Here is a 13,123-nt window from a genome sequence, read left to right as displayed (position 1 = left end):
CCAAAGCTGTGCATTCTCCCCTCGTGTAAGGATAATATGTGCAGGTATGCTTCTGGTGGGTTTTATCAGGAGGGTGCTGACAATTGGATTGAAGTAATTTGATCTAAATAATTTTTATCTTTATTTTGGCAGTACTAGGAATCGAACCTAGGGTGCTGTACATGCCAGGTAAGCACTCTGTAATTGAGCTACATCCCAAGCTTCTTTCCATGTTTCACCTACTGAGTCTATAACATGGATTTTGTTCTCCTAAAAGACATAGTAGATGAATTTCTAACAAAAGACAAAATATGAAGTTTCACACAGCAGGAAAAACAAAAAGGACTTTCTTGGAAATAAATTTCCATGATGATTTTCTTAGCACTTAATCATTCTTGAGTTGATGAAAATTTCATGGTAAGCACTTTCTTTAGAGCCCCTTTCATGTCCTTGTTCCTCAGACTGTAGATGAAAGGATTCAGCATGGGGGTCACCACTGTGTACATCACAGCCGATGCCGTATCCTTCCCAGCAGAGTAAGAAGATGAGGGGTTGAAATACAGAGATATGATGGTGCCATAGAAGAGGCAGACCACAGCCAGGTGGGAGCTGCAGGTGGAGAAGGCTTTCCATCTTCCACTTGTGGATGAAACTCTCAAGATAGCACAAGCAATAAGGATATATGACACCAGGATGCAAATAAATGGGGCTATCATTAGCATTCCTGCTACAAAAAGAATCATCAACTCATTAAGATGTGTGTCTGAGCAAGAGAGTTTCAGGAGAGGAGTCATATCACAGAAGAAGTGGGGGATGACATTGTCTGCACAGAATGAGAGTCGAGCCATGAGTAGGGTATGCAGTAGAGCATTTAGGCTGGCAATGACCCATGACCCAGCCACCAGCAGGGCACAGAGCTTATGAGTTATCTTTGTTGTGTAATATAAGGGATGGCATATGGCCACAAAACGGTCATAGGCCATTACAGCCAGGAGGAAATTGTCCATGACAGCAAACACACAGAGAAAATAAATTTGGGTAAAGCACTCAGAAAAGGAGATAGAATGACTCCCAAGTACATGAATGGCCAGCACCTTGGGGACAGTGGTGGAGGAGAAGCAGACATCCACAAAGGACAGGTTGCAGAGGAAGAAGTACATGGGGGTGTGCAGGCGGGAGTCAGTGCCAATGGCCAGGATGATGAGCAGGTTTCCCAGGATGGTGGCCAGGTACATGATGAGGAAGAGCAGGAAGAGGGGCTGCTGCTGCTGGGGCTGCCTGGAGAGTCCCAGGAGGAGGAACTCAGAAACAAGGGATTGGTTGGTGCCTCTCATATTTCTAAGCTCAGAGAAAACAGGCAGAGGTCAGAAATGTAGGAGCCATTGTCTGGATGTAACAAATCCTGCTACAGACAAGGTCATATTAAGGATTTGTTTCTATTTCCTACACTCTTAGTTTACAAGTCCCCGTCCTAGGTGGTCCTGGTCCCACAGGTTCATCCTTTCAGCTGTACTGAATATAATGTGAAAACATTCACATACACACATAGCCCTTCCCTGCCACCATGTTGAGCTCTGTTCACATTCCCAGTCTTCTCCCCACTCCTTAGCATCAGAAGAACAAGAGAAACAGCTGATTGTTGTTATTCTGGTCTCAAGTTCCAGTTGATAGACTCATGACTCTTGCTGCTGCTCCCTGGATGGGGAAGAGTGAGCATCACTTGTTACAACAACATAGTGTCATCTCCATGGTTATTAAAGTACCTGGACAGATCATGCTATTACTTTCATCTGTTCTTCACCTTGGAATTACTGGGCAAAGGTGTTCTTTATTCTAAGGCTTGGAAAGTCTCAGAATATTCAGAGGGTTCTGAGCAAGTGAACAGTATATGATCACAGCCTTATCCCACTGTGCAGGAAGGATATTTTGGAGAATCAAACAGGTATTTACTGCAGCATCCATTCCCGGTGGGTCTAGACTCCCTGAGCATCTCATTAGAGACAGGCAGACAGTAATTGTCCCACCTATTTACTTATCCCCGTGAGCCCACCATGATGACAAAGTATATCATCTAAGTGCTGGGTCAACACTTTGGGATAAAGCAATCTGGGTGGAGACTAGTCCCAGAGAAAATTCCTTGAGAGTTTCACCACCTTGGTGATTTGAAGAGTTAGTTCTGATTTTTCTTCTTACTTTCTTTGCATAGAAACTTAGGATAATACACTACCTGAGTCAATGTCTTCCCCTTTCTTGACACAGGGCCATTTCCTGCATTGAGTATGTGGCACATTTGCAGATAGAGGATGCTGGATATGCAGAAGGGAATAAATGGCATTGCACTGCTGGGCTTGGTCCCTTAAAGCATTTGGTGTAATGTACAATGAGGGAAGAGGGGGTTGGAAGAGTGTGTAACCTCCCATGTCTGATGAGCTCCAAGCTCAGAGAGTGGACATCCTATGGGATATCTTCCCAGCTCACAATGGAGCACCAATTTCTTAAAATCTATACACTATTAAAAGTGTGTCTTCAACAACCTCATTCATACTCTCCCCTCCTTTCCCAGGGAAAATTCATGATTTAACTCGGAAACCTAGTACAGGGACTGAGGACTTTCGGCTCATCCTCAGTGGGCCTTGTTCTATCAATATAACCGCAGAAGCTTGCAACTTTCTCCTGATTCACTCAGATGAACAAGTTAAAGTTTGTAGATGAGGGCAAAATCACATAAACACACAGGAAAAGTATAAAGGTGAGCTGGAGAAAGTCCTAATGCTGTTAGTTCAGAGTATTTTCTAATGACTAAATAGATGTCATCACTCACTGTACTTAGTGTCAAACAGTAGAAGCTGAGTCTTTCTGAGCTGATCCTGGAAAACAGTTTATGAAACTGATGATCTGGGTGTGGTGGCTCACCCCTGTAATCTAGACACATTGCAGTCAGAGGCAGGAGTAATGTTGCCAAGTTCCAGGCTAGCCTGAGCATCATACCAAGACCCTATCTCATAGAAACAGAAACAGGAAAATAAAAAGAAAATGGCTATCTTATCTGGACCACACCATGAGGTACGTCCCACAGAAAACAATAAAAATAATAGTAACAACAGTAAAATAGAAGAAGAAAGAGTTCAAGGGCATAGAAGAAATAATACTGACAGTTAATTCTTTCATCTACGTGATTAGTATATCTATGCTGCCTGCTCTTGCATATATTTGAAATTTTCCACAATAAAAATTTTAGATAAAAATCACTACTTTTGGGTGTTGGAAAGATGATTCAGTAGGTAAAGTTCAGGCTGAGGACTAGAATTCAGATTCTCAGTACTCACATGTATGCTAGGTGGGTGTGGGAATCAATCTGCAATCTCAGTGCAGGATACAGAGAAAGGGGATACCTGTGACAAGGTGGCTAATCACTAGCAGTGAGCTCTGGATTCAGTAAATGACCCTGCCTCAATAGAGAAGTTGGAGAGAGATTGAAGAAGATACCTAGCATCAACCTCTGGTCTCCTTTTGCATGCATACACACATCCCATATGAACACACATGAACATGCATGCATACATACATGCATGCATACCCCACATATACACACATGCAAAAGAGTATACACACAAAAAGTAATGTTTTATTCAATGATTATCAAAATATCTAGACCTCCTGAGTGAATAGTGAAAGACAGCCCAAGGTCCTATTAGAAAATAATTTTTAATGTATTTATTATTTCTATTTTATGTGTATGAGTGTTATGCATGCATGTATGTAAGTGCACCCATGTCATAAATGCCTGTGGAGGTCAGAAGAGGGTGTTGGATCCCCTGAAACTGCAGTTACAGATGGTTGTCAGCCATATTTCAAAACTGTCCACATTCCAACATAAAAAGTGGAAGTATGCAAGGAAAGAGAATAATGACCCTTATACCAAACTGAGGGCAATAGAAACTGACTATGAGAAAGAGAAGGCATCTCTAACAAAATATTTTGAAGGAAACATTTCAAATATGTTGACAAATGGAGAGAAACAGTTAAAGATGTAAATGAGCACATGACAACAATGCTGCAATAGATGGAGAATAAGACGACGGGATCCCGGAGAATGGCCAAGTAAACCTCAGGAGCTGAGAAGTAAAGAGTTAAGTATACAGTTCATTAAAGGGGGTCTACTGATGTGAAAGAATTAGCAAGCTGAAAAGTAGTCCTATACAGATTGTGGAAGCTGAAGAACTGGGGGAAAATGAAGAAAATGAACAGAGGGTCAAAAGTAGACAGCGTTAAATGCATCCAATTTACATAATAGTAATTCTAAAGAGAAGGGAAAGGGAAGGAAAGACCCTTTGAAGAATTAGTGGCTGGAAACTTTTTAAATTTGTTCAAAAAAACAACTGTGTGTATGTACAGGAAGCTCAATCATTACAACTGGCACAAACACCAGAACTTACATGTCATGGTAAAAATGCTGAAAGTCAAAGACGAGGAGAAAGTAGTCTGATATATTCTCTAATTCATTTTTTTTTCTTTTGTTTGTTAAGACAGGCTCTCGAACTGGAGTCAAGGATGACCTGGAACCCACGATGTAGCCCAGGATGGCAATGAACTTGTGATCTTGCCTCAGCCCTTGGAGGCTGGCATTATAGGCTTGTGCCACCATGCCAGGCTTATTTGTCATTTTCAAAATAAATTTCAAAGTATACTGTATGTTTCTGTGATGTTTTAGTTAAGAAATAGAATTACTAGGGAGTGACCAGATGTGGTGGTGTACACCTTTAATCCCAGCACTTGTGAGGCAGGGGCAGGTGGTTCTCTGTGAGATTGAGACCAGCCTGGTCTACAAAGCAAGTTCCAGGCCAGCTGGGGCTACAGGGAGACCCTGTCTCAAATATACCAAAAAAAACACAAAAAACTAGGGAGTGGAAATGCATACATCAGTAAAAATGAATTTATAGATATGCAGTAATTTAGAAAACCTTTCTTGTAAAATAACAGTTGAAAGCTTAACATAGATTAACATTTAAGTAAAAATATCAGTGCATTTACTTAAATGGAACAAAAGGGGGCAAAATATTTATTTTACTCACATGTCTAGATAGTGAGATTATAGAAAATATTTTGCTTTAATTTTTTTTTTGAGACAGGATCTCCCTATAGCTCCAGCTGGCCTGGAACTCACTATGTAGGCCAGGCTGGACTCAATCTTACAGAGATTCTCCTGCCTCTGCCTCCCAAGTGCTGAGATTAAAGGTGTGTTCCACATGCCTGGCGGCACTTCACTTTTAATTAACCATTTTCCTGCTTTAATGTTATATGCTACATAAAGCTCAGATGAGAAGATAAAAAGATTAGCTTAAACAGGGAGCAGAATTAGAGTTTTTGGAAGTGAACCCTTCTCTACTGGCCCCATTGAGAATACAGCCTTCCCATAAACTATGTTCATGTCTGGGTCAGCTTTCTCAAGGGTGATGAGCCTTGATATCTGGCAGCTATCTTGACACAGATAGGTGCTGATGTTGTCGTGATGAACACAAGAGAATTTCACAGAGCATCAGTAGCAAATAAGGTCTGCGTTACTGTGCTAGCACAAGACACAAAATTCCATTCTGTTATTCCATCTGAGTATAAAAACAGGAATATTGTTCTAGCCATAAAAATGACCACATTCTCCCCTCTGGAGCTGGCTAATATAAAGGGACAAGGATTCTTGGACAATCAGAGCTCAGTCTCCACCTAGTCCTTCCTTCTACATGAAATACTTTAATATAACCAATCAAAATTCCCCAGACTTTGTAACTGCATCCTATTAGAGCAATAACAATTTTCCAACTTCTCTCCAACATCACCACACCCAAGCACAGATCTTAAGTCACTTTTAGCAGCCTTATGCTGAGACACCTCACTGTTCCCCCAAAGGTGTGCACTGTCTCAGTGTAAGCATGTTCATGGTGTTTTTTTAAAACAAAATTATTAAAATTGAGCTTTAAAATTTTCATACAACATTTCTCACTCAAATTCATGGTTTTTTTTTGTCAGGAGGACACTAACAAGTAAAGTCAGTCCATTAAAGTTTTCGTTTTTCACTTTTTTCGCTCTGATAATTGAACCTAGGGCCCCTTACATGCAGGCAAGCACTCTACCACTTTTCTATTTTTGTTTTGTTTTTTAGATAGGGTCTCCATATAGCCCCAGCTGGCATGAAATTTGACCAAGCTGGCTTTGATCTCATAAAGATCCTTCCCTGCCTCTGCCTTCTGATGCTGGGATTAAAGGCTTGTACCACCACATCCCACTATCCCTTATCTATTCTAACCTATAGAATTTCTCATGAGTTTTGTTCTCCAAAAATAGAAATTAGGTATTTTTCTTAAATACAATATTTCACATGGGAAGAAGAATATTTATAGAAATTAGTTTCATTTATGATTTTCTTAGCTCTTGTAGTTACTGAGTAGATAAAGATTTTCTAGTAACCACTTTTCTTAGAGCCCCTTTTATGTCCTTGTTCCTCAGGCTGTAGATGAAAGGGTTCAGCATGGGGGTCACCACTGTGTACATCACAGCAGCTGCCATGTCCTTCCCAGAGGAGTGAGAGGATGAGGAGTTGAAATACAGAGATATGATGGTGCCATAGAAGAGGCAGACCACAGCCAGGTGGGAGCCACAGGTGGAGAAGGCTTTCCATCTTCCCCTTGTGGATGGGGCTCTCAGGACAGCACAGGTGATCTGAATGTAGGAGGCCAGGATGCAGACAAATAGGGTGACCATGATCAGGGCCCCCTCACTAAGAATCATCATCTCGTTGAGGTGTGTGTCTGAGCAGGAGAGTTTCAGGAGGGGAATCACATCACAGAAGAAGTGGGGGATGGCATTGTCTGCACAGAATGAGAGTCTAGCTGTAATCAGAGTGTACAAAAGACCATTCAGGTTGGCAATGACCCATAAGCCAGTGACCAGACCAATACAGAGCTGACAGGTCATCTTCGTTGTGTAGTATAAGGGGTGGCATATGGCCACAAAGCGGTCATAGGCCATCACAGCCAGAAGGAAATTGTCCATGTCAGCAAATACACAGAGAAAATACAGCTGGGTGAGACACCCAAAGAAGGAGATAGCTTGACTCCTGAGTATGTGGTTGGCCAGCACCTTGGGGACAGTGGTGGAGGAGAAGCAGACATCCACAAAGGACAGGTTACAGAGGAAGTACATGGGGGTGTGCAGGCGGGACTCAGTGCCGATGGCCAGGATGATGAGCAAGTTCCTCAGGACGGTGGCCAGGTACATGAAGAGGAAGAGCAGGAAGAGGGGCTGCTGCTGCTGGGGCTGCCTGGAGAGTCCCAGGAGGAGGAACTTGGAGACAAGCAACTGGTTCATGCTATCATATATCTGAGCTCAGTTATAGACAAGAGCAACAGAGGTTAGGTCAGCAAGGTAGAACCAAAGGGTTTGAAACCAACAAGCCATGCTACAGATACAGTCATGGTAATGGAATCTCTGAATTACAATCCATGCCAGCTTCTCTCTCCAGTCCTGGATGGTGAAGTCCCACTGGATTCATCCTTGCAACTTTATCAATTACAACCAAAAACCTCAGGCTAGCATACAGGGCATTTCTCCACGATCATGCTGGTCTCAGCATTTGCAGTCTTTCTCCCATTTTTAATCACCTGATGGGAACAAGAGAAACTGTTGATATCAGGTCTGACTGATAGACTCATGATGCTACAGCTCCCCAAATGTTATAGAGTTAGAAAAGGGGGTTCCTCAAAGAGCATCATGTGTTAGTAAGGCAATTCTGGCATATCAAGCAGATGTGGTAACACTAGCCTGTTATCTCATCACTTGAGAGGTGGAAGCAGGAGGATCAGGAATTTAAGGCCAGCCTCAGCTCCATAGTGAATTCTGGTAGAGCTGATACTACATGAGACCCTGTCTCCAAAAATTCTTTAGTATCCCCACTGTTAAGAAATACCTGGTCAGAGGCTGGAGAGATGGTAGACATGTGGTTAAGAGCCCTGGCTTCTCTTGTAGAGGACCCAGGTTCAATTCCCAGCAGTTACATGGTGGCTAATACTGTTCCTAACTCCAGTTCCATGGGATCTCCTCGGGCATTGCATGACCCAGGTGCAGGCAATACACTCATACACATAACATAAAATAATAAATAAAATATTAGAAAGAAATACCCAGTCCGGTTGATGCTGTCTTTTATGTTCAAGTAACTGGGACTGGAAATTTCAGAAACCTAGGTGAACTGTGGGCATTCATAGCCCTAGTCCTCTGAGCAGAAGGACATTTGGGGTAATCAGATGTAGTTAAAGTAGCATTCTTTGCCACTGGGAATAGATTCCCTGATTGTCTCATTAGAGTCAAGAAAAAGAACCCACTTACTTCCTTTTCCCTGTGGAGCAACAATAATGACACAGTAAGTCATCTTACTCCTGCATCAAAAATTGGGTAGCAATAAGTCCCAGAGAAAATTTCCTGATCCTCAGATTTCATCATCTTGCTGATCTATAGGTTGAAGGGTCAGTTATCAAGACTTTTCTTCTAGTGTAGAAACAGGATGTTGCAACAGTGAGCCTCCCCTTTCTTTTCATACCTAGTTATCAACTGCATAGGGTTTCTGGCCCATTTGTAGATAGGGAGCAGCATGGGGAAACTAGGCTGGGAGGACTAGGGGACAGGCAGCCTTACACTAAAGCCATGACTGAGGCTTTGCTCAATGCTCAGACTAGACTTCCCTTGGGATGTCTTCTCAGCTCAGAATGGAGGACCCATTTCTGCAATGGCCACCTAATCTACAGACCCTCAGGAGTGGCCACATAATCTATAGACCTTCAGGGGTGTCTCTTCAAGAGCCCGTTTGCACCCCCTCCCCATGGAAATTACTTTGTGGACTCAGAAACAAGAATGGAAACTAGGGCCTGACAGACCATCCTTTGTGACTGTCCTGCCCATGGAAATCCAGAAGCCTGTAGCTTTCTCCTCTCTGACTCACAGATGAGCAAGCAAAAGTCTGCAGATGAGAAGTAAAAATGTAAACAGAGGGAGAAATGAGGTGAGCTAAAGAAAGGCCCGCTGGTGCTTCAGTTCAGGATTAGGGATATTTTCTTGGGACTAGAAAGATGTTGCCCTTACTCAGAGAGTGACAGACAGCACAAGCCAAATGTTGCTGAACTAAACCTGGAATATTTTTATGAATGTGGTATGCCTGGCCTGGTAGTTTACACCTGTAATCCCAGCACTATGCAGGCTGAGGCAAGATGATCCAGAGCTCAAGGCCAATCTGGGCTACACACCAATACCCCTTATTAAAACAAACAAGTACACATAAGGAGCTGGGAGGAATCCTCAAGGTCTAAATATTTACCAAAGACCTCAGAAAATATTCCTTCAAAGAAATTTGATTATTTTCTCTTCCCTCTTCTGCCCTCCCTTTTTCTACCTACCCCTTCCCTCCCCCATCTTCTCTCCTCTCTCCTTTCTCTCTGTGTAGGCCAGAGGAAGGAGTTGGGTGTGCTGCTTTATCACTCTCCAACTTATTCCCTTGAGACAGGGTCTCTCACTGAACCTGGAGTTAAGCTGGTAGTCAGCAAACCTCAGCCACCCTCCTATTTTATCCCCTCCTCACAGTGCTGGACTTACAGGCATACACACAGTCACACACAAGTCACACACAGGTTTTGAAGCAGTGCTGGGGCTTGAACTCAGGTCCTTATACTTGTGTAGCAAGTGCTCTTACCCACTTAGTCATCTCCGTAGCCTCCTGATTAGATACTTTGGTACTAGAATTGATCAATAAAGAATGAAGGTTTGGGAAGAAACAGGAAAATATGACTCATTTGCCAGAATAGCAAGCAATAGAAACCTGTGAGAGAGCAGAAGTCATCATTAGCAAAAATATTTCAAAGTAGCCATTGCAGAAAATGTTGACACTTTCAGTAAACTGGAAGATTACAAAATCAATCTACAAAAATCAGTAGCCTTTCTATATACCAATAACAAGCAATCAGAGAAAGAGTACAGGAAAACTCTCCCATTCATTATAGCCTCAAAGAAATAATCTTGGAATAAATCTGACCAAAGACATCAATGAAAAATTTAAATCTCTAAAGAAAGAGATTGAAGAAGACACCAGAAGATGGAAGGACCTCCAATGCTCATAGATTGGAAGAATTAATATTGTGAAAATGATCATCCTACCAAAAGCAATATATGGATTCAATGAAATCCCAATCAAACCCCCATGACATACTTCACAGAATTAGAAAAGGCCATCCTTAAATTCATATGGAAGCGTAAAAGACCATAGATAGCCAAAGCAACCCTGAGCACAAAGAACAATGCTGGGGGGATTACTACATGAGATTTCAACCTGAATTATAGAACTATAGTCATAAAAACAGCATGGTACTGGCACAAAAATAGACACAGAGATCAATGGAACATAATTGAAGACCTAAACCTGAGTGCACACAATTTCAGTCACCTGATATTTGACAAAGAACACACAAGTTTGGAAAGACAGCATCTTCAACAAATGGTGCTGGCAAAATTTGATATCAACTCTGGGCCTGGTCCCACTCTCACCTCCCTCTGCTTCCCTGGGCTGCACAACCTGCCAGCCTCTTTCCTGGATAAGTCCAGAAGTGTCCACCACAACTTGACTTCCCCAACCTCTTTCACACTCCCAGCTCTCCCACTTTATCTCTCTTCCTAGCCTGGATACTGGCCCATTTCTTGTCTTGGAAACCCAGACACCAGGTTTGACCTCTCTGCCCAGAACCATCACTGCTTCCTGATCTTTTTCATCCAGACCAATCCAGTTCCTTCTTGCGGTCCCCAAGAGCCCTCTGGGCCTGGTCCCACCCTCACCTCTGTCTACTTCCCTGGGCTGCACAACCCATCAGCCTCTCTCCTGGGTAAGTCCAGCAGTTCCCACCGTGCCTTGACTCCCCCAGCCTCATTCACCCTTCCACCTCCCCCACATCATCTCTCCTCCTAGCCTGGGTACTGGCCCATTTCTTGTCTTGGCACCTCAGACACAGGGGCTGACCTCTCAGACCGGAACCACTACTGCTTCCTGATCCTTTGCATCCAGTGCATCCAGACCAACCCAGTAGAGCCCTCTGGGCCTGGTCTTGCCCTCACCTCCCTCTGCTTCTCTGGGTGGGATGGCCACCAGCTGCCTGAGACCAGCATTTTCGTGGACCCTCCTCCCAGGCCAGTCCAGCCCCCAAATTCCTGAGGACAACAGTTTCCTGGAGGAATCCAGACCTTAGGAGAAAGCCTGAGAGTATCTGATCCTCATCTGGCTTGGGCCTCTGTTGGAGCTCCTGAAGAGGAAAGCAATTTGGCCACTCCAACATAAAATTGAAAGAGAGACTGGAAGCCTAGACCAACCAGCTTTTCATGCCCAACAAGTAAACCACAAAGTCACATAAAGTTTACAAAAAGAAGCAGAACTAAACTTGAAGGCCCGAGTATCACACATGAGTCAGAAACTACAAAAGAAATTCACATGTCAAAATCACAGAGAAAAAATAATAACAAGAAAAACCAAAATAACATATCCCTACCAAATACCAATAGTCCTCTAGAGGATTACAATGAGAAGCCCCTAGAGATAATGCAGGACATGGAACTCAAAAGAAAAATTGTAAACATGATAAAAGAACTCAGTGAATTTAAGGAACACACAAACAAAGAAATCAAAGAACTGAAGGAAGATAGGGATTAAACTTCTGAACGAATTCAGAAAAGATTGAGAAATATTGAAGACTACTCAGGTTGAAATGAAGAAGGAAGTGAAACATTCAGTAAGCCAATTAGAAATGACAGGAGAAAGCCTCACCAATAGGATGAATGAAATGGAAAACAGAATATCAAGACTGGAAGATAAAGTGGATGAACTAGACCACTCAAACAAAGATTATGAAAAATTTAAGAAAACACAAGAATGGAATATGCAGGAATTGTGTGATACCATAAAAAGACCAAACTTGTGAATCATAGGCATACAGGAAGAAGAATCTCCAGATAATGGTATGGATGTGACATGGACCAGATCTTCAACAGGATTATAGAAGAAAATTTCCCAAAATTAAAGAAAGATGTGCCCATACAAATACAAGAAGCACATAGAACACCAAATAGACAGGACCCGAAAAGAAACTCTCCATGGCTCATTATACTAAAAACACTAAACATACAGAACAAAGAGAGAATACTGAAAGCTGCAAAAGAAAAACGAGTCACATATAAAGGAAAACCCATCAGGATTACAGCTGACTTTTCAGTGCAAACTATGAAATCCAGAAGAATCTGGCTCTTCTCAGTTTTAAATGACCACAGATACCAACCCAGATTACTATACCCAGCCAAAATGTCTATTATAGTTGAAGGGGAAAAAACAATCTTCCATGACATAAATAGGCTGAAGGAATTCATGTCCACAAAACCAGCCTTTCAGAGAGCTCTTGAAGTATTACAAAGAACTGAAGAAGGGAATGACTATACCCAAGGAGTTGCGGAACGAAATTCAATGAAGGTATAACTGTGGGAAAGCACAGCTATATCAAGAATGTGAACAGAAATAAAAATGACAGGATTCAATACACATCTTTCATTAATAACTTTAAATATCAACAGACTGAACTCCCCAGTCAAAAAACTCATACTAGGTGAATGGATTAAGAAACAAAACCCATCTTTTTGTTGTCTGCAAAAAACTCATCTAATTTTTAAGGATATGTGCTTCCTTAAGGTGAAAGGATGGAAAAAAATAAACAAAGCGAATGGTACTAAGAAAAAAGCAGGTGTTGCAATTCTAATATCTGACAAAATAGACTTTAAAATAAAACTAATCAGAAGAGATAAAGAGGGCCACTTCATTCTGATCAAAGGAACAATAAACCAAGAAGATATTACAATCATGAACATATATTCACCAAACTCTGGTGCACCCAACTTCATAAAAACAATACTACAGGACTTTAAGACCCAAATTAACCCCAACTCATTAATAGTAGGGGACTTCAATACCCCACTCTCTCCATTAGATAGGTCAACAGGACAGAGAATTAACAGAGAGGCATCTGAATTAAACAATACTATACATCAAATGGACCTAATAGACATCTACCGAATATTCTAT

The 13,123-nt window shown here is 42.1% G+C and overlaps 2 protein-coding genes across 2 annotated transcripts; both read right to left on the bottom strand.

Moving 5' to 3' along the window:
- Positions 1-368: 368 nt before the first annotated feature.
- Positions 369-1,313, bottom strand: LOC103745023 (olfactory receptor 1361-like). The gene has a single exon (XM_008846927.1). The coding sequence runs from the start codon at positions 1,311-1,313 to the stop codon at positions 369-371; it is 945 nt and encodes a 314-aa protein (XP_008845149.1).
- A 5,095-nt stretch (positions 1,314-6,408) lies between these two features.
- On the bottom strand, positions 6,409-7,338 carry LOC103745015 (olfactory receptor 1361-like). The gene has a single exon (XM_008846914.1). The coding sequence runs from the start codon at positions 7,336-7,338 to the stop codon at positions 6,409-6,411; it is 930 nt and encodes a 309-aa protein (XP_008845136.1).
- Between the last annotated feature and the right edge of the window lie 5,785 nt (positions 7,339-13,123).

This window comes from Nannospalax galili, unplaced genomic scaffold, assembly GCF_000622305.1.
Source record: "Nannospalax galili isolate Female #2095 unplaced genomic scaffold, S.galili_v1.0 scaffold471, whole genome shotgun sequence".
Classification (NCBI taxonomy): domain Eukaryota; kingdom Metazoa; phylum Chordata; class Mammalia; order Rodentia; family Spalacidae; genus Nannospalax; species Nannospalax galili.
This window is presented reverse-complemented; position numbering and strand designations above follow the sequence as displayed.

Bases quoted from the DNA above. Each gene is read 5' to 3' on its own strand.
- LOC103745023 (XM_008846927.1), bottom strand. From the start codon at position 1,313: ATGAGAGGCACCAACCAATCCCTTGTTTCTGAGTTCCTCCTCCTGGGA.
- LOC103745015 (XM_008846914.1), bottom strand. From the start codon at position 7,338: ATGAACCAGTTGCTTGTCTCCAAGTTCCTCCTCCTGGGACTCTCCAGG.